Below are 22415 nucleotides of genomic sequence, written 5' to 3'. Positions count from 1 at the left end.
CTGTACTTCTCCACAACTTTGTCCCTGACCTGTTTGGAGAGCTCATTGGTCTTCTTGGTGCCGCTTGCTTAGTGGTGTTGCAGACTCTGGGGCCTTTCAGAACAGGTGTAGATATACTGAGATCATGTGACAGTTAAATAAAGTTCACTTGTGTGCAATCTAACTAATTATGTGACTTCTGAAGGTAATTGGATGCACCAGATCTTATTTAGGGGCTTCATAGCAAAGGGGGTGAATACATATGAGCACCACTTTTCCGTTTTGGATTATTATTATTTTTTTTTTAAGAACTTTTTTATTTTTTATTTCACTTCACCAATTTTGACTATTTTGTGTATGTCCATTCCATGAAATCCAAATAAAAATCCATTTAAATCACAGGTTGCAATGCAACAAAATAGGAAAAACGCCAAGGGGGTGAATACTTTTTTTTTGCAAGGCACTGTACATTCAGAATATAATTCTCAGATAAAAAGGAACGAAGTTGTACATTTACATTTTACATAGACAAGAAACCCAAGACATGGCATGATAATGACGAAGAACACTAGTGTCCCCAACCTTACGGAGTAGCAGAACATAAGCAGCCTTCCATACCCGATATCAATTTTTAAAAACATTTATAATGTGGGTTATTACGCCAGCGATGATGCAGCCCCGGCTCCAGTTTATCAGCCCCTGTGGACTTTTGTGCCTGTAGATAGCAGGGCACCAGGGTCCTCTTTTTATGCAAATTACAGAAAATAATATCCTCAACTAGCATTTTCCAAATCATTCCGCAAATTCCCCCTATCAGCATTAAGTCGTCCAATCTCCTAGAGATAATAGGCCTAGCAATTATATTAAAGCCAGCTGAAATAAAATGGTGTTTGAATTGCTCGATGTGGACCACTTACTGCGTCAGGTCAGCCCGGAGGAGACGACACACGTTGAACGAACGAACCTTGACTGAAGTACATTTTACAGTTCACGTCTCTCGCCATTTAGATCAGAATTTGATAGGCAAAATGTTATGCCATTCATTTAATGCCATTCATTTATAACGGCGTTAAAATTATGCCCCTGTCATCATGAAGGGAAAAGCGAGGGGATGCATAGATTGTGAATAGCGGATTTAAAAAAAATCTAATATTCTGGTTTGTGATGGTGCGAAACAGATTGATTTCTCCTCCGCCATCTGTTTGTCCCACAAGATGACAAGGGACATAAACTCACAAGGCAGCTTTTCTTTTAGAACGCGCGGCAACGCAACACACAAAGTGGACAGAGTCGCCGTTCGTTGCCTCGAAAAACTCAATTTAGGCTCCTGTTTACCTAAGAGATAAGCCCCAAGACACTGCCATTCAGCTGCCCTCCCCTTTATCTGGTCATGAATATTCCCATAATCCTCTGAAATCCCTTATTTCAGGTCCCTCTTTCGGCTGATCTCCACAGGAAATGATAGGTCTCTTTCACTCCCACTCATCTGCGCCGTAAGGCTGTAAAGCCTTCAGTGGCCAGAGCAGGAACAGCAGAAGGGACTGAGGGAAAAGCCTTTAATTGATCTGTAATTAGACTGAATCAGTGTGGCCGTGGTCGAACAACCGCTCCATACAGATGGAAAGAGAGTAGAAAGAGGAGAGGGTCGTATAGCACGCTGTGAGGGAGAGACCTTAATCTCTTTAATATTGAGGATGCTCCTCTTTGGAGTTTGATGTGAAAGGAGAGAGGCAGCCATTAGAAATGGGAGACTGTGTTATAAAGTGTCAACGGAAGAGTTTCAGAGGCTAAAATTTGGTGCCAAGACAAATAGCTGTTTGTTTTGTATGGTGCTCCAGTCCATCAGCCAACTGTGAAGAAAGGACTGAGTTCAGCGCCTGGTCAGGACGAGGCTCCCGTCCCAAACTGTCATGATTCAGAAACACATTTTTACATTCAACTTCTGTCACCGGCAAGGTTACAGTCGAGACGGGATCCTTTGTACGTCTGCATGCGTGATCCTGTCCCAACTGAAAAGCGATCTCTAAAAGTAAAAAACAGAAGAGGAGGCATGACCATGTCACTGGATTTGTCTCTAAATCTGTATTTTAACATGCTATAAAAACGCAGGGCCGTGGGAGGCGGATGCAGAAAGCGGGGATCTTGTGGGCAAAATGCCCGTCAGTGGCAAAGCCATGAATCCCAGCTGGCTCTGGAGGGCTCATCTAGAAACCAGATGCATGAGGAGAGCAGAACCAAGAAGTCGAGCCCTGGGACTGAACAGGTTCAACCTGGTGTCACCACATGGGCCAGACTAAACAAAAAAGCAGAGTGGGGAAAACAACACGTGAAAAGTCTCCTGGGTAGTTACGCCAGGTGTTGTGTACTCTCCTGGGTAGTTACGCCAGGTGTTGTGTAGTCTCCTGGGCAGTTACGCCAGGTGTTGTGTAGTCTCCAGGGCAGTTACGCCAGGTGTTGTGTAGTCTCCTGGGCAGGATGTGTTGTGTAGTCTCCTGGGCAGTTACGCCAGGTGTTGTGTAGTCTCCTGTGTCGTTACGCCAGGTGTTGTGTAGTGTAGTCTCCTAGCAAGGTGGGGATGTGTTGCCAGGTGTTGATGTGTTGCCAGGTGTGGATGTGTTGCCAGGTGTGGATGTGTTGCCAGGTGTGGATGTGTTTTGTAGTCTCCTGGGTAAGATTTATTGACAGACATTGCTATGGCTTTGAAGGGTAACAGGTAATATTGGGTTACGGGGGAAAATATGGAGATTTCATTTGCAAAGTAGATTTATCCTAGCTAGCGGTGCTGGGTTCCAAAAGCTTTCATGCAGGAAAACAGCAGAATTGTTCAACGCAGAGGATTAGGCCTAAATCAGAGAGACTTACGAAAAAGGAGCCAACACCAAAACAAAATTGGGGGCGAATTCCAAATAAATCTTACTTCGCTTACAAGTAATGACTTTAAAGCTGTGCAAGACACTCAAGTTGTAAATTCAGAAAATGTATATGTAATTTGTGAGTTGATTGGGGGGGGGGGGGGTTGTAAATCATAGAGAGCCAGTTAAGTAGCCTGGACAATCAATTTTCCGGGGTAACGTCGGCCTCGGGATGACAGAGTGTTTAGAATGAAGTCSCTGTCATTAGCCCCACCTGTCTCAGTCTCCATGGCTTCTATCAGACAAGGATGAATCTGGCGGTCCGACGCGGGACATACCCTAAGGCCTGCATGTCACTACATCCCATTAGGCACAGCGCTGATCCCAAACAACCTCAAAAACCACAGAGATTGCACGGCCGATGCCGACCTACACATCATACTCTGCACATCAGCCCTCCAGAAGAACACCCAACACTTAAACACCCTCAGGTAAATACGGGCCTCTAGCTGGTGCTGAGCCCACACACACATCCCATTGTGCAGGAGCAGCAAACCACAAACTAAATTCCCTAATGACACCATAGAGTGAAATGTCATCGCAAGCGCATTCAAACTCGATATCTGAAAACTGATATGTGCCTTTATCTAGGACAGCGGGAGATGGGGAAAAGTCTGGATAAAATATCTAATACACAATTGGAAGACCAGCCAACTTTAACCATTCTACATCTTAGCTATGAGTTGCCCTGGTAACCCACCTGCTGGGAACTTACCCTGACCGGAGAAACAGAAGAGACCAAGAGAGAGCTCTTAAAACAGCCCTGCTCTATTTTCACAATATGAGGGAGGAAGTGTATGGTTTCCCTAACACCTCATCCAGGTTGAGTGCTCTTATCTGAGCGATGGACATCTAGCAGGAGCCTAGTGTGTGAACAGTAATGGTACACCAGTGCTAGCTTCTCTACACTGGCTTCCTGTTAAGGCTAGGCCTGATTTCAAGGTTTTACTGCTAACCTACAAAGTATTACATGGGCTTGCTCCTACCCATAATTCCGATTTGGTCCTGCCGTACATACCTACACATACGCTACGGTCACAAGACGCAGGCCTCCTAATTGTCCCTAGAATTTCTAAGCAAACAGCTGGAGGCAGGGCTATCTCCTATAGAGCTCCAATATTATGGAATGGTCTGCCTATCCATGTGAGAGATGCACTCGGTCTCGATCCTTAAGACTTTATTGAAGACTAAACTCTTCAGTAGGTCCTATGATTGAGTGTAGTCTGGCTCAGGGGTGTGAAGATAAACGGAAAGGCACTAGAGTGATGAACCGCCCTTGCCGTCTCTGCCTGGCCGGTTCCCCTCTCTCCACTGAGATTCTCTGCCTCTAACACTATTACGGGGGCTGAGTCACTGGCTTACTGGTGCTGTTCCATGCCGTCCCTTGGAGCGGTGCTTCACTTGAGTGGGTTGAGTCTCTGACGTGATCTTCCTGTCCGGGTTGGCACTCCCTCGGGTTCGTGCCGTGGGGGAGACCTCCGTGGGCTATACTCGGGCTTGTCATAGGGTAGTAGGTTGGTGGTTGAAGATATCCCTCTAGTGGTGTGGGGGCTATGCTTTGGCAAAGTGGGTGGGGCTATATTCTGGGGGTATAGTCAGACGGGGCCACAGTGTCTCCCGACACCTGTCTCAGCCTCCAGTCATTAGGCTGCAATAGTTTGTCAGTCTGTTATATCTGGAGTATTTCTCCTGTCTTTTGTGTGTTCCCTCTCCCTCCCTCCCTCCCTCCCCTCTCCCTGAGCCACAGGACTAACTGGCCTGATGACTCCTTGCTGTCACCAGTCTACCTGGCCGTGCTGCTGCAGTTTCAACTGTTCTGCCTGCGGCTATTGAACAATAATCTGTTCACCGGACGTGCTACCTTGTCCCGGACCTGCTGTTTTCGACTCTCTCTCTCTACCGCACCTGCTGTCTCTAACTCTGAATGATTGACTATGAAAAGCCAACTGACATTTACTCCTGAGGTGCTGACCTGTGGCACCCTCTATAACCACTGATTATTATTATCTGACCCTGCTGGTCATCTATGAACGTTTGAACATCTTGGCCATGATCTGTTATAATCTCCACCCGGCACAGCCAGAAGAGGACTGGCCACCCCTCAGAGCCTGGTTCCTCTCTAGGTTTCTTCCTAGGTTACTGCCTTTCTAGGGAGTTTTTCCTAGCCACAGTGCTTCTACATCTGCATTGCTTGCTGTTTGGGGATTTAGGCTGGGTTTCKGTATAACACTTTGTGACATCGGCTGATGTAAAAAAGGGCTTCATACATTAGATAGATAGAGCGCGAGAGATAGATAAAGCGCGATAGATAGATAGATAGATATAGATTGATTGATTGCGCTCTAAGCCTGTAGATTTTGTCTCAAATGGCATCCTATTCCTCTATATAAACTAGGCGGACGGGTCCAGAATGTCATACGGTCATACCGACCATGTGCTATCCCAGGATATTCATAATACCAGCACAGAACACAAGGTGGGCGCTATTTCCAACGCCCACTGCCTCTGTAATCCAAAAGGTTAGAAATGCTAACAAGTACATGTAAAATGTAGCGCATTGCAAAAATGTTATACAGTCTCTAGCCTAAACTATTTATTTGCAGGACAGACATCCCCAGCTCATGAATTATACAAGTAACTGCAAAATGCTACACAGTTTGCTGCTCACTCAAATAGACAGCAAGGCTCTTGATCCAAGGGGGATTCTCTGCTGTTACCAAGCAAAGCTTGATTTTGAAAGAAGCTAACCACTTAGCTACACAGCTACTAAATTAGCAAAGCAAATGCACAACTGCAGAGCATTTAGCACATTTTATACAGTTAACTTATTAGTTAAGATTTGTAGCTGGAAAACATTTAGTTGTGAATTCCATACTGTGACTAGATCACCTGGTGCGTGCTGCACCCCAGTGAGTGACTCACAAGGCTCCGGTCTCTTGTCATTGTGTGCTTATAAACAAATGAAAAACTACAGTATCATTCGGAAAGAATTTAGACTCCTTGACTTTTTCCACATTTTGATACATTACAGCCTTATTCTAAAATGTATTAAATTGCTAATCCCCCCCTCATCAATCTACACACAATACCCCATAATGACAAAGCAAAAAAACTGGTTTTGACATTTTATCAAATTTATACAAAATAAAACTGAAATATCACATTTACATACAGTGGAAGTCAGAAGTTTACATACACCTTAGCCAAATACATTTAAACTCAGTTTTTCACAATTCCTGACATTTAATCCTAGTACAAATTCCCTGTCTTAAGTCAGTTAGGATCACCACTATTTTAAGAATGTGAAATGTCAGAATAATAGAAAAGAGAATGATTTATTTCAGCTTTTATTTATTTATTCACATTCCCAGTGGGGCAGAAGTTTACATACACTCAATTAGTATTTGGTAGCAATGCCTTTTAAATTGTTTAACTTGATTCAAACGTTTTGGGTAGCCTTCCACAAGCTTCCCACAATAAGTTGGGTGAATTTTGGCCCATTCCTCCTGACAGAGCTGGTGTAATTGAGTCAGGTTTGTAGGCCTCCTTGCTCGCACACGCTTTTTCAGTTCTGCCCACAAATTTTCTATAGGATTGAGGTCAGGGCTTTGTGATGGCCACTCCAATACCTTGACGTTGTTGTCCTGAAGCCATTTTGTCACAACTTTGTAAGTATGCTTGGGGTCATTGTCCATTTGGAAGACCCACTTTGCGACCAAGTTTTAACTTCCTGACTGATGTCTTGAGATGTTGCTTCAATATATCCACAATTTTCCTACCTCATGATGTCATCTATTTTGTGAAGTGCACCAGTCCCTCCTGCAGCAAAGCACCCCCACAACATGATGCTGCCACCCCCGTGCTTCATGATTGGGATGGTGTTCTTTGGCTTCCAAGCCTCCCCCTTTATCCTCCAAAACATAACGATGGTCATTATGGCCAATTAGTTCTATTTTTGTTTCATCAGGACATTTCTCCAAAAAGTACGATATTTGTCTCCGTGTGCAGTTGCAAACCGTAGTCTGGCATTATTATGGCGGTTTTTGGAGTAGTGGCTTCTTCCTTGCTGAGTGGCCTTTCAGGTTATGTCAATATAGGACTCGTTTTACTGTGGATATAGATACTTTTGTACCGGTTTCCTCCAGCATCTTCACAAGGATTTTTGCTGTTGTTCTGGGATTGATTTGCACTTTTCACACCAAAGTACGTTCATCTCTAGGAGACAGAACGCGTCTCCTTCCTGAGCAGTATGACGGCTGTGTGGTCCCATGGTGTTTATACTTGCGTACTATTGTTTGTACAGATAAACGTGGTACCTTCAGGCATTTGGAAATTGTTCCCAAGGATGAACCAGACTTGTGGAGGTCTGCAATTTTTTCTCTGAGGTCTTGGCTGATTTTGTTCCCACGACATGAAGCAAAGAGGCACTGAGTTTGAAGGTAGACCTTGAAATACATCCACAGGTACACCTCCAATTGACTCAAATGATGTCAATTAGCATGTCAGAAGCTTCTAAAGCCATGACATCATTTTATGGAATTTCCCAAGCTGTTTAAAGGCACAGTCAACTTAGTGTATATAAACTTCTGACCCACTGGAATTGTGATACAGTGAATTATAAGTGAAATAATCTGTCTGTAAACAATTGTTGGAAAAATGACGTGTCATGCAAAGTAGATGTCCTAACCGACTTGCCAAAACTATAGTTTGTTAACAAGAAATTTATGGAGTGATTGAAAAACGAGTTTTAATGACTCTAACCTAAGTGTAAGTAAACTTCCGACTTCAACTGTAAGTATTCAGCCCCTTTACACAGTACTTTTGGCAGCGATTACTGCCCGGACTCTTCCTGGGTATGACACTACAAGCTTGGCACACATACATTTTCAGGTCATGATGCTGCCACCACCATGCTTCACCGTAGGGACGGTGCCAGGTTTCCTCCAGACAAGCGTTAGAGAGTCCTTTAGGTGCCTTTTGGCAAACTCCAAATGGGCTGTCATGTGCCTTTTACTGAGGAGTGGCTTCTGTCTGGCCACTCTACCATAAAGGCCTGATTGGTGGAGTGCTGCAGAAATGGTTGTACTTCTGGAAGGTTCTCCCATTTCCACAGAGGAACTCTGGAGCTCTGTCACAGTGACCATCGGGTTCTTGGTCACCTCCGTGACCAAGGCCCTTCTCCCCCTGATTGCTCAGTTTGGCCGGGCGGCCAGCTCTAGGAAGAGTCTTGGTGGTTCCAAACTTCTTCCATTTAAGAATGATGGAAGTCAGTGTTCTTGGAGACCTTCAATGCTGCAGAAATGTTTTGGTACCCTTCCCCTGATCTATGCCTTGACACAATCCTGTCTCGGATCTCTAAGGACAATTCCTTCGACCTCATGGCTTGGTTTTTGCTCTGACATGCACTGTCAACGGTGGGACCTTATATAGACAGGTGTGTGCCTTTCCAAATGCCTTTCCAAACCAATCAAGTTGTAGAAACATCTCAAGGATGATCAATGGAAACAGGATGCACCTGAGCTCAATTTCGAGTCTCATAGCAAATGGTCTGAATACTTATGTAAATAAGGTATCTGTTTTTTTATTTGTAACATATTTGTAAACATTTCTAAAAACCTGTTTTTGCTTTGTCATTATGGGGTATTATGTGTAGATTGATGAGTACATTTAAAAAAAAAAATAATAATAATAATTGAAAAAGGCTCGATGGACGTAAAAATAAAAGATGTCTAGTTTGTGTTTGAGGCGAAGAAAAAATTACTTTGAGAAGCTCCACAGTGATGGTGAGTTAAGACAATCAGAAAAACTATCAGATCCCCAGATGGGAACATTTATACAGTAGGACTACATTTGCGAGGCCAGGTAACCTAGGCCTACTTCTTCAAGTAATCAGGTGCACTTCCTTTCTCAAGATTGACAGGAGCGCTCCAAACAAAAGACAAATAATAAACAAACTAAACAAACTTTTGTTTAGTGTAGCCTAGGTTTTTACCAAACAAACATAGAAGATTAGAAATTATGGGAATTAACGGCAAATGTACTACTGGTGATACTGGTGTGCCATCCCAGCGGCCTCTGCAATGGATTAGTCCTCTCAGAAAGGCGTGAGTCAGACAAGTGTCTTGTGTGCCATACATTTATATATTTGCCACTGCTCGACCAAAAAATAAAAAAATACTCAGTCCACCAACAGCCTATCAACCAAACAATCGACTAAATGGGGTCAGCAGTAGATAGGTGACAGGTAAGGTTGTGTCCCAATAGTTTAAAAATAGCTTCCTTTGCTCTTTACTTCATTATCATGGATAAATGAAAGGACTTGATTGGTTACATTTAACATTATTGCTTTCACCTGTTGCCTTCAGTGAACTTGGAAAAGATGAGGCAAGATGAGAGTAATGAGGCCGGTCCTGGGAAAGGCAGGGCCAACAGCCTAGCCCTTCTCCTTCTGGCTGACAGACTGAACAGTCTCCCGGAACACACCTCTCTCCCATCCACACACTCAGGCCCAGTGAGGACAGATTTACACCCACCCAGAGACTGTTGCTGCAGGGCTGTCAAACACATGTGGTGGAGCAGGATGTGTGTAGAGCGGAGTGGGTCACTAAAACACCAGGTGTCGGAGGGAGCGTGGACAGCCCCGGTTCCCAGCCTCAGAGAAGAAGGGGAGGGGGGAGGAAAAGAGAGAGAGGTAAAGGCAGGGGGTTGTGACTGGGAGCGGCTGGCTGGCCAGGGTGTGGAGAGCAGAGGAGGAGGAATGGAGGGCCTCTGATCCAGCTGTTGGAATGGCGGAAGCTGTTTCCTCCCCTGGCAGTCAGGGAGGGGTATAAACAGTCCTGTGTTGGTGAGAGGGTGGGAAAAACAGAGGAAGAACTGCTCAAAGAAAAGGAGGGGGGAGAAACAAAAATAGCGMTGAAAGATATGGAGGGAGAAGAAGTGAGATGGAGGACTGCGTGAGAGAGGAAGGACATTCCGGGGAGCAGGTACAGACTACCAAGAGTGCTACTGTGGTCTTYACACAGCACGCATGCACGCAAACACGCCCACAATACCAGCACTAAGCTCACAGGAACAGCTGAAAAAGACCTGGGGTAAAAGGTGAAGAGGCGTGTTCTAGTCTGGTGTGAGTGTGTGGCCGTGCTGGCGGGCACATGAGTCTGTATACACACGCCGTGTATATAAAAAGGACTCCTCCGCCTGCCTGCCTGTCTTCCCGTCTGCCTGTGTGTGTGAGTACTGTTGTACACGTTCCCTCCATCAATGAGAGATAGAAARAGAGAGAGCTAGAGAGTGAGTAAGAGAGCGAGAGAAAGAAAGAGCTGTTTCCCTTCCATCCAGTAACTACCAGACTCCTGGGGCTGAGTCCTGACCTGACCTAATACCTTAACGAGGGGCCGTCATCTCGCCTCCACAGAAGAGAAGAGGAGCGTGTAAAAACAGATCCGAGGGGATTTCAAGTACCACCGTGTTCAGTTTTACACACATACACACCTCCCCACCCAGCCCGGCTAAACTAGTGGAATCTCCTGTTGAGTCTTGCAGGGGAGGGCGAAACAGCACACAGGTGTGCGAGAGGGGACAGGCTTACATCAGAGTTTAATCTAATTTCCCAGCTGCTCCAAACATCACAAGACTTTTGTTTGTACCATGTCACATGTCTAATATCTCCATCACACACATTAGCTCGGTATTGACTATTTACCTGGAAAAAGCATTGAATAACATGAAACGTTAACGATCATCATCAGATGATTACTGTTGGGTTATCAGACTAGATCTGGGGTCTCAAACTCATTTTGCCTGGGGACTGCATTTGGATCGCAGACCAGTAGTTTGAGAGATGATGGAGAGGAGAAATTACAAGAGCACGACCACATATTGAACAATGAGACCGATATTTCAGATATAAAATGACAGGCTGTGGTCTATCTTGGTTAGGTTCTAAAAAAATCTTTGGAATAACTTTCAGCGAGAGCTCAAAACGTTCTAGTTGGAGATGGTCCATAGTTGGACTTCCACACTTAGTCTTGTGACTGTGCGTTGAGGCTCCCCTTGGAGACAGCAGTGTCCGTCTGGTCATTTAGAGTGATTGGCTCCACTGCCCTTCTGAGACCTCCGGGGCTGCATCCCAAAATGGCACCATTTCCCCCTATATTTTCCCCTATATGGTGCACCATTTCTGACCAGGACAGGGTGCCATTTGGGACACAGCCCTCCAGACCTCCAGCCCACATCTAGGTCTACATCACAGACAGACAGTCACCTCCACACTTTCAGAAAGCTAACCAGCACGCTACTCAACACTCACCATATCAAGCTGACTGACACGGACAACCTTACATGAAGTCATTGAACCCCTTTAACCAAATTAGAACGGTCCCGACTAACAAAAATCTTGGTAGACCGAAAGTCATCTGTCCTTTCTACCAATCGATTCGTAATCATTTTTAAGTCTATTGTCCATTTATAGACAGACCTTATGTGTTTTAATAAAATCAACTATATATCCATTGAGCTTGTCTGATGAAATATGACACAAATGACTCAAGAGGGAGCCAGAGATCAAGATAACCAGGAGAAAGAAATCCCCTGTCCCGACCATCCTCCTCCCGCTCCTACTGGCTTTCCCAGACTCTGCCATTACTCTCCTGAAGTTGCCGGTAATAGGCTACAAGAGGAGTCTGCAAAATTCTCATGTGGAATGCCAATTTATCTTACCATTTTCTACCAATCTGCATGCCAGTTATGGTTTTCATTTGCACGTTTTCGTGGAACAGTTTCATTTCGTATCTCAAAATCATTGTCATGTGGTAAATCAAAATTCGATCCAAATGTAAATGACAAACCTAAAAAGTATATTCTATTGCCAACTATGTAAAAATAGCCTATAAAGTCAACAAATAAAAACATTGCAGCATGCAGGTAGTAAATACCCTGATAAAAATAAACTAATGTGTCCATCCAGAAGCTCATGCATGCAACACTGTATAAAATATTCTGGACACTCAGAGTTTCCTGCACCAGTGAGCTCAGGACAGACAGCTGGAAGCTATTTGCACAAGGGATAAGAAGAAATTATGTTTCCACTGGCATTTTTCCCTTTTCACGCTTAGTGGTTATAAAAAGGGAGAAATGGAAAGATTTTTCAAAAACATTTGACAAACTATTGTTCATGTGGTTAGTGGTTATCAAAAAGGGAGAGAGATGGAAATATTTTCTAAATACATTGAGGAACTTCTGTTATTCTCAATGGATATAAAAAACAGACGTTAGCTTGCTGTTTGAGGTGAAGAAAACACTACTTTGAGAAGCTCCACAGYTCATTAGTAGTGGTGTGTTAAGCCAATCAGACATAGTAATTAGATCCCCAAATGGGCACATTTATATGCCTACAGTTGCGCGCAGGCCAGGTAGCCTCTAGGCCTAATTCTATGCGTAATCTGGTGCGCGTGATTACCCAACATTGACAGGAGCGCTCCAAATATAGACAATTACTAAATTGACAAAACTCGTAAAAAGAATGATATAAACCCAAACTTATTTCTCACAAGTGTAGGTAAAAGACCAGAATAATATTATATTGAATGCAATAAGACATTAACCTAACATTATAGATTAGAAATAAATGGTAAATGTACTAGAGGTCGACCGATTATGATTTTTCACCTCCAATACCGATACCGATTATTGGAGGACCAAAAAAAAGCCGATACCGATTAAATCGTCCGATTTTTAAATATATATTTGTAATAATGACAATTACAACAATACTGATGAACACTTATTTTAACTTAATATAATACAAAAATAAAATCAATTTACCCTCAAATAAATAATGAAACATGTTCAATTTGGTTTAAATAATGCAAAAACAAAAGTGTTGGAGAAGAAAGTAAAAGTGCAATATGTGCCATGTAAAAAAGCTAAGGTTTAAGTTCCTTGCTCAGAACATATGAAAGCTGGTGGTTCCTTTTAACATGAGTCTTCAATATTCCCAGGTAAGAAGTTTTAGGTTGTAGTTATTATAGGACTATTTCTCTCTATACCATTTGTATTTCATATACCTTTGACTATTGGATGTTCTAATAGGTACTTTAGTATTGCCAGCCTAAACTCGGGAGTTGATAGGCTTGAAGTCATAAACAGCGCAATGCTTGAAGCACAGCGAAGAGCTGCTGGCAAATGCAGAACAGTGCTGTTTGAATGAATGCTTACGAGCCTGCTGCTGCCTACCACCGCTCGGTCAGACTGCTCTATCAAATCATAGACTTAATTATAATAGAATAACACACAGAAATACGAGCCTTAGGCCATTAACTTCTTATGGCTGGGGGCAGTATTGAGTAGCTAGGATGAATAAGGTGCCCAGAGTAAACTGCCTGCTACTCAGTCCCAGAAGCTGAGATATGCATATTATTAGTAGATCTGGATAGAAAACACTCTGAAGTTTCTAAAACTATTTTAATGATGTCCGTGAGTATAACAGAACTCATATGGCAGGCAAAAACCCAAGACAAAATCCAACCAGGAAGTGGGAAATCTATCCCACTTGCCTATCCAATATACAGTGTCTTTTGGGTCATATTGCACTTCCTAAGGCTTCCACTAGATGTCAACAGTCTTTAGAACCTTGTTTGATGCTTCTACTGTGAAGAATGAGGGAAGGAGAGCTCTTTGAGTCAGGTGTCTGGCATGAGTTAATCACGCGCGCTCCGGTAAGAGCGACCTGCGTTCCATCGCATTTCTGAAGACAAAGGAATTCTCCGGTTGAAACATTATTGAAGATTTATGTTAAAAACATCCTAAAGATTGATTCTATACATCGTTTGACATGTTTCTACGAACTGTAATGGATTTTTTTTACTTTTCATCTGACCTGCACATCATCAATTTGGATTTTGGAACTAAACGCGCTAACAAAAAGGACGTATTTGGACATAAATTATGGACGTCATCGAACAAAACAAACATTTATTGTGGAACTGGGATTCCTGGGAGTGCATTCTGATGAAGATCAAAGGTAAGTTCATATTTATAATACTATTTCTGACTTCTGTTGACTCCACAACATGGCGGATATCTGTATGGCTTGTTTGGGCTCTATAGCATGGTGTGCTTTTTCCGTAATTTTTTTTTGAAATCTGACACAGCGGTTGCATTAAGGAGAAGTGTATCCATGTATAATATTTGTATCTTTTATCAATGTTTATTATGAGTATTTCTGTAAATTGATATGGCTCTCTGCAAAATCACCGGATGTTTTGGAGGCAAAACATTACTGAACATAATGCGCCAATGTAAACTAAGTTTATCGAACAAAAATACATGTATTGTGTAACATGAAGTCCTATGAGTGTCATCTGATGAAGATCAAAGGTTAGTGATTCATTTTCTCTATTTCTGCTTTTTGTGACTCCTCTCTTTGGCTGGAAAAAGGCTGTGTTTTTCTGTGACTAGGGACTGACCTAACATAATCGTTTGGTGTGCTTTCGTCGTAAAGCCTTTTTKAAATCGGACACTGTGGCTGGATTTACAACAAGTTTATCTTTAAAATTGTGTAAAATACTTGTATGTTTGAGGAATTTTAATTATGAGATTTCTGTTTGAATTTGGCGCCCTGCACTTTCACTGGCTGTTGTCAAGTCGATCCCGTTAACGGGATCTTTTTTTTTTGTAGCTTTTTTCGCAACTGCGCTTTTGTTAAATCATCTCCCGTTTGGCGAAGTTGGCTGTCTTTGTTAGGAACAAATAGTCTTCACACAGTTCGCAACGAGCCAGGCGGCCCTAACTGCTGCATATACCCTGACTCTGTTGCACAGAATGCAAGAGAAGTGACACAATTTCCCTAGTTAAAAGAAATTAATGTTTGCAGGAAATATTAACTAAATATGCAGGTTTAAAAATATATACTTGTGTATTGATTTTAAGAAAGGCGTTGATGTTTATGGTTAGGTACACATTGGTGCAACGACAGTGCTTTTTTCGCGAATGCGCTTGTTAAATCACCCGTTCGGCGAAGTAGGCTGTGATTCAATGATAAATTAACAGGCACCGCATCGATTATATGCAACGCAGGACAAGCTAGATAAACGAGTAATATCATCAACTATGTGTAGTTAACTAGTGATTATGTTAAGATTGATTGTTTTTTACAAGATACGTTTAATGCTATCTTGCACCTTACCTTGGCTCCTTGCTGCACTCGCATAACAGGTAGTCAGCCTGCCACGCAGTCTCCTCGTGGAGTGCAATGTAATCAGCAATGATCGGTGTCCAAAAATGCCGATTACCGATTGTTATGAAAACTTGAAATCGGCCCTAATTAAAATCGGCCATTCCGATTAATCGGTCGACCTCTAAAATGTACTACATGCAATGGGGAATGGATAGACGAGCAATCAAACGCAAATAATTCACACAATGAAGATATGAAACAATGAATGTGCACAAATTGGCGGGAGAGCCCGCATTCTGGAGMGAGAAGTGCATCGTGCAGCCACATGCCCCTTCTTGGACTTCCCCGAACCGCCACAATCAATTAGTTTAATAAGATGGGCGCAAATAAGACAGGTGTCTAGTGGGCCATAAAAATATCTACACTACCGTTCAAAAGTTTGGGGTCACTTAGAAATGTCCTTGTTTTTGAAAAAAAAGCAAWTTTTTTTTGTCCATTAAAATAACATCAAATTGATCAGAATTACACTGTAGACATTGTTAATGTTGTAAATGACTATTGTAGCTGGAAACGGCATATTTTTTATGGAATATCTACATAGGCGTACAGAGGCCCATTATCAGCAACCATCAACTCCTGTGTTCCAATGGCACGTTGTGTTAGCTAATCCAAGTTTATCCTTTTAAAAGGCTAATTGATCATTAGAAAACCCTTTTGCAATTATGTTAGCACAACTGAAAACTGTTGTCCTGATTAAAGAAGCAATAAAACTGGCCTTCATTAGACTAGTTGAGTATCTGGAGCATCAGCATTTGTGGGTTCGATTACAGGCTCAAAATGGTCAGAAACAAAGACCTTTCTTCTGAAACTTGTCAGTCTATTCTTGTTCTGAGAAATTAATGCTATTCCATGCGAGAAATTGCAAAGAAACTGAAGATCTCGTACAACGCTGTGTACTACCACCTTCACAGAACAGAGCAAACTGGCTCTAACCAGAATAGAAACATGAGTGGGAGGCCCTGGTGCAAAACTGAGCAACAGGAAAAATACAGTGTCTAGTTTGAGAAACAAGACGCCTCACAAGTCCTCAACTGGCAGCTTCATTAAATAGTACCCGCAAAACACCAGTCTCAACGTCAACAGTGAAGAGGCAACTCCGGGATGCCGGCCTTCTAAGCAGTGTTCCTCTGTCCAGTGTCTGTGTTCTTTTGTGTAGTTAACTAGTGATTATGTTAAGAGATGGCGTTTTCTTTGCAACTCTGCCTAGAAGGCCAGCATCCCAGAGTCGCCTCTTCTTTGGCGGCGAGGTGGCACACAGTGAAAGAGAGATGTGTATGTTTAAGGCAACACCTGAATACCTGTCTACCTAGCTGGCACCCAGGTAGGAGTGAGACATTAGCTCCTCTACAACACAACATCAATAGCTGCAGGTGGAAGGCTTTAGCAATGCAGACACCTTCACCAAACTTAGGGGGAAATAACAGTCTAGTGTTAGTGTGGTGTGTGTGTGTGTGTCTAGGGTTCAAATTGACTAAACATTGACTTGTGACTTATAAGGGTGCCCTGATTGGTTTTGAGAGAGCCCAGCACCCTTATTTTTCTAACACTGTGTGTGTGTGTGTGTGTGTGTGTGTGTGTAACCAAGACAACAAGGGCCTGGCAGCAGGACTCTGGTGCTGCTTCACTAATGCACACAAATAACATTCAAAAACTATCTTTTGGTATTTATTTCATTAGTCCACTGTTGATACAGTTCCTAAATGTCAGCAGTCAAGTTGTCAAGATATTGAAGAAGCAATGTGTCACCTGCCACATGATCATGTGCTAATTGAGGTGGCAGCACAAAAAAATGTGCTTCCTCTGTTATCGGAGTGTGAGAGGGTGGGTGGTGTACGAGAGGGCCGGGCGGACGGTATACGAGAGGTTGGGCGGTGGTGTACGAGAGGGTGGGCGGGCGGTTGTGCGAGAGGGCGGGCGCGGTGGTGTGCGAGAGGGCGGGCGGGCGGTGTGCGAGAGGGCGGGCGGGCAGGCAGTGTGCGAGAGGGCAGGCGGTGTGCGAGAGGGCAGGCGGTGTGTGAGAGTGCGAGTGAGAGCTAGTCTGGGCTTGTCGGCAATCACTCGGCCGGCTCCACAAATTGCTGTGTTTATCAGTAGGGCTTCTTACCAGGGAGCAGGGCGGACATGACAGGTGGCAGGAAGCATACTGTTAGCTACTGCTGCCTGACACTCTCCCTTCCTCTCTTTCCACCCTCCTCTCCTGAGAGATACAAGTGAAGTCTCAAGCCTCATGAGGAGACAGACAGTGTGGAAAGAGCGAGAGAGAGAGAGACAGCGTGGAAAGAGCGAGAGAGAGAGAGACATGCCGTGGAAAGAGCGCGAGAGAGAGAGACAGTGTGGAAAGAGCGCAGAGAGGAGAGAGCGGAGAGAGACAGCGTGGGAAAGTGCGAGAGAGAGAAGCGTGGAAAGAGCGAGAGAGAAGCGTGGAAAGAGCGAGAGAGACAGCGTGGAAAGAGCGAGAGAGACAGCGTGGAAAGAGCGAGAGAGACAGCGTGGAAAGAGCGAGAGAGAGAGAGACAGCGTGGAAAAGAGCGAGAGAGAGAGAGAACAGCGTGGAAGAAGCGAGAGAGAGAGAGAGAGCAGCGTGGAAAGAGCGAGAGAGAGAGAGACAGCGTGGAAAGAGCGAGAGAGAGAGAGACAGCGTGGAAAGAGCGAGAGAGAGAGAGACAGCGTGGAAAGAGCGAGAGAGAGAGAGACAGCGTGGAAAGAGCGAGAGAGAGAGAGACAGCGTGGAGAGCGAGAGAAGAGAAGACAGCGTGGAAGAGCGCGGAGAGAGAGAGACAGCGTGGAAAGAGCGCGAGAGAGAGAGACGCGTGGAAAAGCGAGAGAGAGAGACAGCGTGGAAAGAGCGAGAGAGAAAGCGTGGAAAGAGCGAGAAGAGAAAGCGTGGAAAGAGCAAAAAGAGCCGAGAGAGAAGAGACAGCGTGGAAAGAGCGAGAGAGAGAGAAAGCGTGAAAAGAGAGGAGAGAGAGACAGCGTGGAAAGAGCGGGAGAGACAGCGTGGAAAGAGCGAGAGAGAGAAGAGGAAAGAGAACGAGGATCAAGAGAAAGAACGTGTGTTTCTTGAAGGAGAGAATGTCTTTCCCAATAGAAGGCACATGTATAGGCTATAGGTAAATAAGCTACACAGAGGTCACAGTGTCTAAGAGGTCACAGTGTCCCAGCAGGAGGCCTTTTGCCTTTTCCTAGGCCGTCATTGTAAATAAGAATTTGTTCTTAACTGACTTGCCTAGTTAAATAAAGGTTAAATAAATAAAAATGAAAAAGAAGACACCCTCCTTCTGAGCAGCTGTCAATCTGTAGCAGTAACAGAAACAGGAGAGAGATCCACGCGACCCTGTCCAATGAGTGACGACTTCACCTCTTCTTCATGGTAACCATGACTACATGCAGTGGCGGATTTAGGTATGGCCTACATGGGCGGCATCTTGCCGGGGGTGGCACGGGGCAACTGCACAAAATAAATAAATAAATGATATACAATATTCGGAATGGTGACATTTGCGCGATCGGTTTTCTATCGCTCATTTACACGTCATGTCAATGATATTATGTCACCGTGTGGGACTGTGGGTATATTAACCTTGTCGGAGGGGGCGCCCTGATTGTAGTTTGTGAGCTAGGCAGGCTACTGCCTGGGAAGGTCTCCCTAACAGAAGTACGAAATGGGGAGGGGGGCGGAGGTAGGTTGACCTCAGGTCTCCCCACTGGAAGCCCGAGGTAGGGGAGTGGGGACTCTATCAAATAGTGCACCTCTAACTTTGTACAGTACTAATGCAATTAGATGTGTAATTTAGTTTGTGTGTTTCTTGTTTGAAGTTCAATAATGTAATAATCAGGTTCTCTTCTTTATAAGTGTGTTATTCTATTTGTGTCATATAGGATTTGTGCAATTTAGTCTTATTTGTGTTTTTTGTTAGCAATAGGGTAATAGTGTAATAATTAAAGTCTCTTTTATTTGTATTTATATACACTACAATTTGTTTCTAATTTGTCTTTGTAAAATTATTTTTGATATTAATGAATCCTATTTTTGTATATGTTTTTATATTTATATAGTTTTAAATGTCATGATTATTTACAGGTGTTGTTCCAAATGTCTGAATAAAAGTGACAGTTAGTGCAGAATGGGGGGGTGGGACCAGGGGAGCCATACAACCTAGAACCGCCACTGACTACATGGAACTGTAGTCCACATCAAGTTACTCATGCAAGCAATAAAATTAGATTAAAAAATATATATATATAAAAAATACACATTATGGAACAGTGGGGACTGTGAAGCAACACAAACATAGGCACAGACACATGTATACAAACACACGATAACATACACACTAAAGACACACGTACACATGGATTTTGTGTTATAGATATGTGGTAGTAGAGTAGGGACCCGAGGGAACACACTTCATATGTTGTGAAATCTGTTGTGAATGTCTTGTAATGTGGAACTGCCTTAATTTAGCTGGACCCCAGGAAGAGTAGTTGCTGCCTTGKCATGCAGCTAAATGGGATCCATAATAAACACAAAGATAAAAAACACCACTGCCATCTAGTGGTGTCAGGTATATTGCACTAAACACAATTTACAGTGCCATCAAATCAAAGAAAACTCACAGCCGATACAATCACATTCATTTATCTGCATAAAAAGTCTCTGTTGCTCCTCATATTATCACTATAATATAAATTATTTATTATTTTCCATAATATAGGTAGTAATCTATTCACTATTATAAACTGGGCGGTTCAAAYMCTGAATGCTGATTGGCTGAAAGCCAGGTACGATAAAACATTTATTTTTRCTGCTCTAATTACGGTGGTAACCAGTTTATAATAGCAGTAAGGCACCTCGGGGGTTTGTGGTATCTGGCCACTATACCACGGCCAAGGGCTGTGTCCAGGCACTCCGTGTTGCATTGTCCCAAAGAACAGCCCTTTGCCGTGGTATATTGGCCATATATCACACCCCCTCGGAACTTATTACTTAAGTAAGGCATAAGCAGGAGGGACCAGCACAAATGTGACTGTAACGATACAATTCTGGTTAAACCCAAAGACTAACGATACCATTCTGGTTAAACCCAAATTGGTATAATGTAGTCTGTGTGTATACACCCAGTGTGTGTCTGTGTAGCCAGTGTGTGTGTCTGTGTAGCCAGTGTGTGTGTGTGTGTGTGTAACGTGTGCACCCGTGTGTGTGTGTGTGTGTGTGTGTGTGTGTGTTGTGTGTGTGTGTGTGCACCCAGTGTGTGTGTGTGTGTGTGTGTGCACCAGTGTGTGTGTTGTGTGTGTGCACCAGTGTGTGTGTGTGTGTGCACCCAGTGTGTGGTGTGTGTGTGTGCACCCAGTGTGTGTGTGTGTGGTGTGCACCCCAGTGTGTGTGTTTAGGTGACTCACTAAGGTCTTCTGCCAGCTGTACTCTGCGTCCGGTGATGAGGTGGACCTTCCTCTCGTTGTCCTCACCAAAGTCCTCCAGCACCTCCTTCACGTTCTTTTCCAGGCGCCGTACTGAGTGTGCAAATGCAAACACACAACCCCACACACACACACACACACCCGGACACACCCACACAGAGACAAAACATCAGACATCAAAGATAAAGGGAACACAGACCTCCAGACAGGCCGGCCTCCAGACAGACAAGACAGACAGGCCTCCAGACAGACAGGCCTCCCTCCAGACAGACAAGACAGACAGGCCTCCCTCCAGACAGACAAGACAGACAGGCCTCCAGACAGACAAGACAGGCCTCCAGACAGACAAGACAGGCCTCCAGACAGACAAGACAGGCCTCCAGACAGACAAGACAGGCCTCCAGACAGGGGCCTATACAGCCCTGTAACACAGCCCCAGATCTATACCCAAGTCCCAGCCTACCCTCTGTGTTGATGAGCTGCTGTCTGAGTGTGTTGGCTGTGATGAGCAGCATCCTCTGAATCCTCCAGAACAGGACTACATCATTGCACTCCAGCTGTGGTGAGAGAAACATGATAGTCATGCACTGAGACAGGGCATGTATTATATTATTAAGTTACATGCAACAGTCAGAGACAACAGGAAGTACTGTAGATGGACAACTTACTACAGTCCATAAAGGGTTACAAAATTCCAATATCTTTCCCATATTTCCAAGATATTCCAAAAATCTTTCCAGGAATCTTCCAACCGGGATTTCTGGAAATACAGAGAACGTTGGGAAAATTACTGGAATTTTGCAAACCTACGTCCCTCTGAAAACCTACGTCCCTCTGAAAACCTACGTCCCTCTGAAAACCTACATCCAAACCTACGTCCCTCTGAAAACATACGTCCCTCTGAAAACCTACATCCAAACCTACGTCCCTCTGAAATCAGCTAACTCTGGCAGCTTACCAAAGAGCCTAGGTCCCTTACCTCCGAGTCCACAAATTGTCTCTGGTAGTAGTAGAATCCTCGTCTACACAGATTACAGTGATGCAGCGCCTTCTGCAGGAAGTGACGTCGGTACAGCTGGTGCCATGTGTCCTTGATCTAGAAATACAGGAAGTAAAAGAGGGAACCGGAGTGAGAGGGGCAATTYATAGGCAAAAGACGTGCAGAGCTGTGGTCGAGAGGTAACTCCTCCTGGCACGTCACATATACAACCCCAACAGAAACCGGGTTCAAAACCTGCGTCCACCTTTCCCACACCTGCTTGTCTCCCTCTCTGATTACATTACTGTCTGAAGTAAGAATAGGTATGAGTACTCAAACAGACGACGTCAAAAATCCATATTTAACTAGAGATCACATTGTTTTCAAATACTGTAAAAGTAATGGGTGGAATGTGTCTTRAAGACGCCGTTCATTTGCGGGGCACAACAAAAAAGAAACCAAGGCAAGCATCACACAGTTCTTCTCCCTAAATTCCATTTCCCCTCCATGTTTCACTTACTCAATTGCGTTCCGACCGCTCCCTCTACACACACGTGCCGAGTTTGCACACAAGCTCGTTAGGCCCCMCAAAAAATGGTGTACAAGATACTTGTCTGATTGGTACTAGTCTGAGTGGACTCAACCATTGTGGAGGCMGTGAGGATGGCACAGTCCATCACTCTAAGACATGTGCTACTGAAATTGTATGAGGTTATATTACGTAAGAACACTAATAACATTTGTATTATTTTATAACAAATGCTCTTTCTCCCGTGTTGGATAGCGGTCGCTGTTCTGAAACATCAGTGTACTGCTGAATTGGCGACTTTTCCTCAACCATGCTGCTATGTGCTTAATAGCGAAGTTAACCAGCATATTGGTGTTGAGAACA

The 22415-nt window shown here is 43.9% G+C and overlaps 1 protein-coding gene across 1 annotated transcript in view; it reads right to left on the bottom strand.

Moving 5' to 3' along the window:
- The window catches only part of LOC111952488 (dynamin-like GTPase OPA1, mitochondrial), a 100041-nt gene that overhangs the window by 10475 nt on the left and 67151 nt on the right, over positions 1-22415 (bottom strand). The window contains 3 exon segments of the mRNA XM_070435379.1: positions 20527-20637; positions 21008-21101; positions 21524-21640. Of these exon segments, the coding sequence (XP_070291480.1) occupies positions 20527-20637; positions 21008-21101; positions 21524-21640 (322 nt within the window).

Source organism: Salvelinus sp. IW2-2015, linkage group LG26 (genome assembly GCF_002910315.2).
Source record: "Salvelinus sp. IW2-2015 linkage group LG26, ASM291031v2, whole genome shotgun sequence".
Taxonomy (NCBI): Eukaryota; Metazoa; Chordata; class Actinopteri; order Salmoniformes; family Salmonidae; genus Salvelinus; species Salvelinus sp. IW2-2015.
This window is presented reverse-complemented; position numbering and strand designations above follow the sequence as displayed.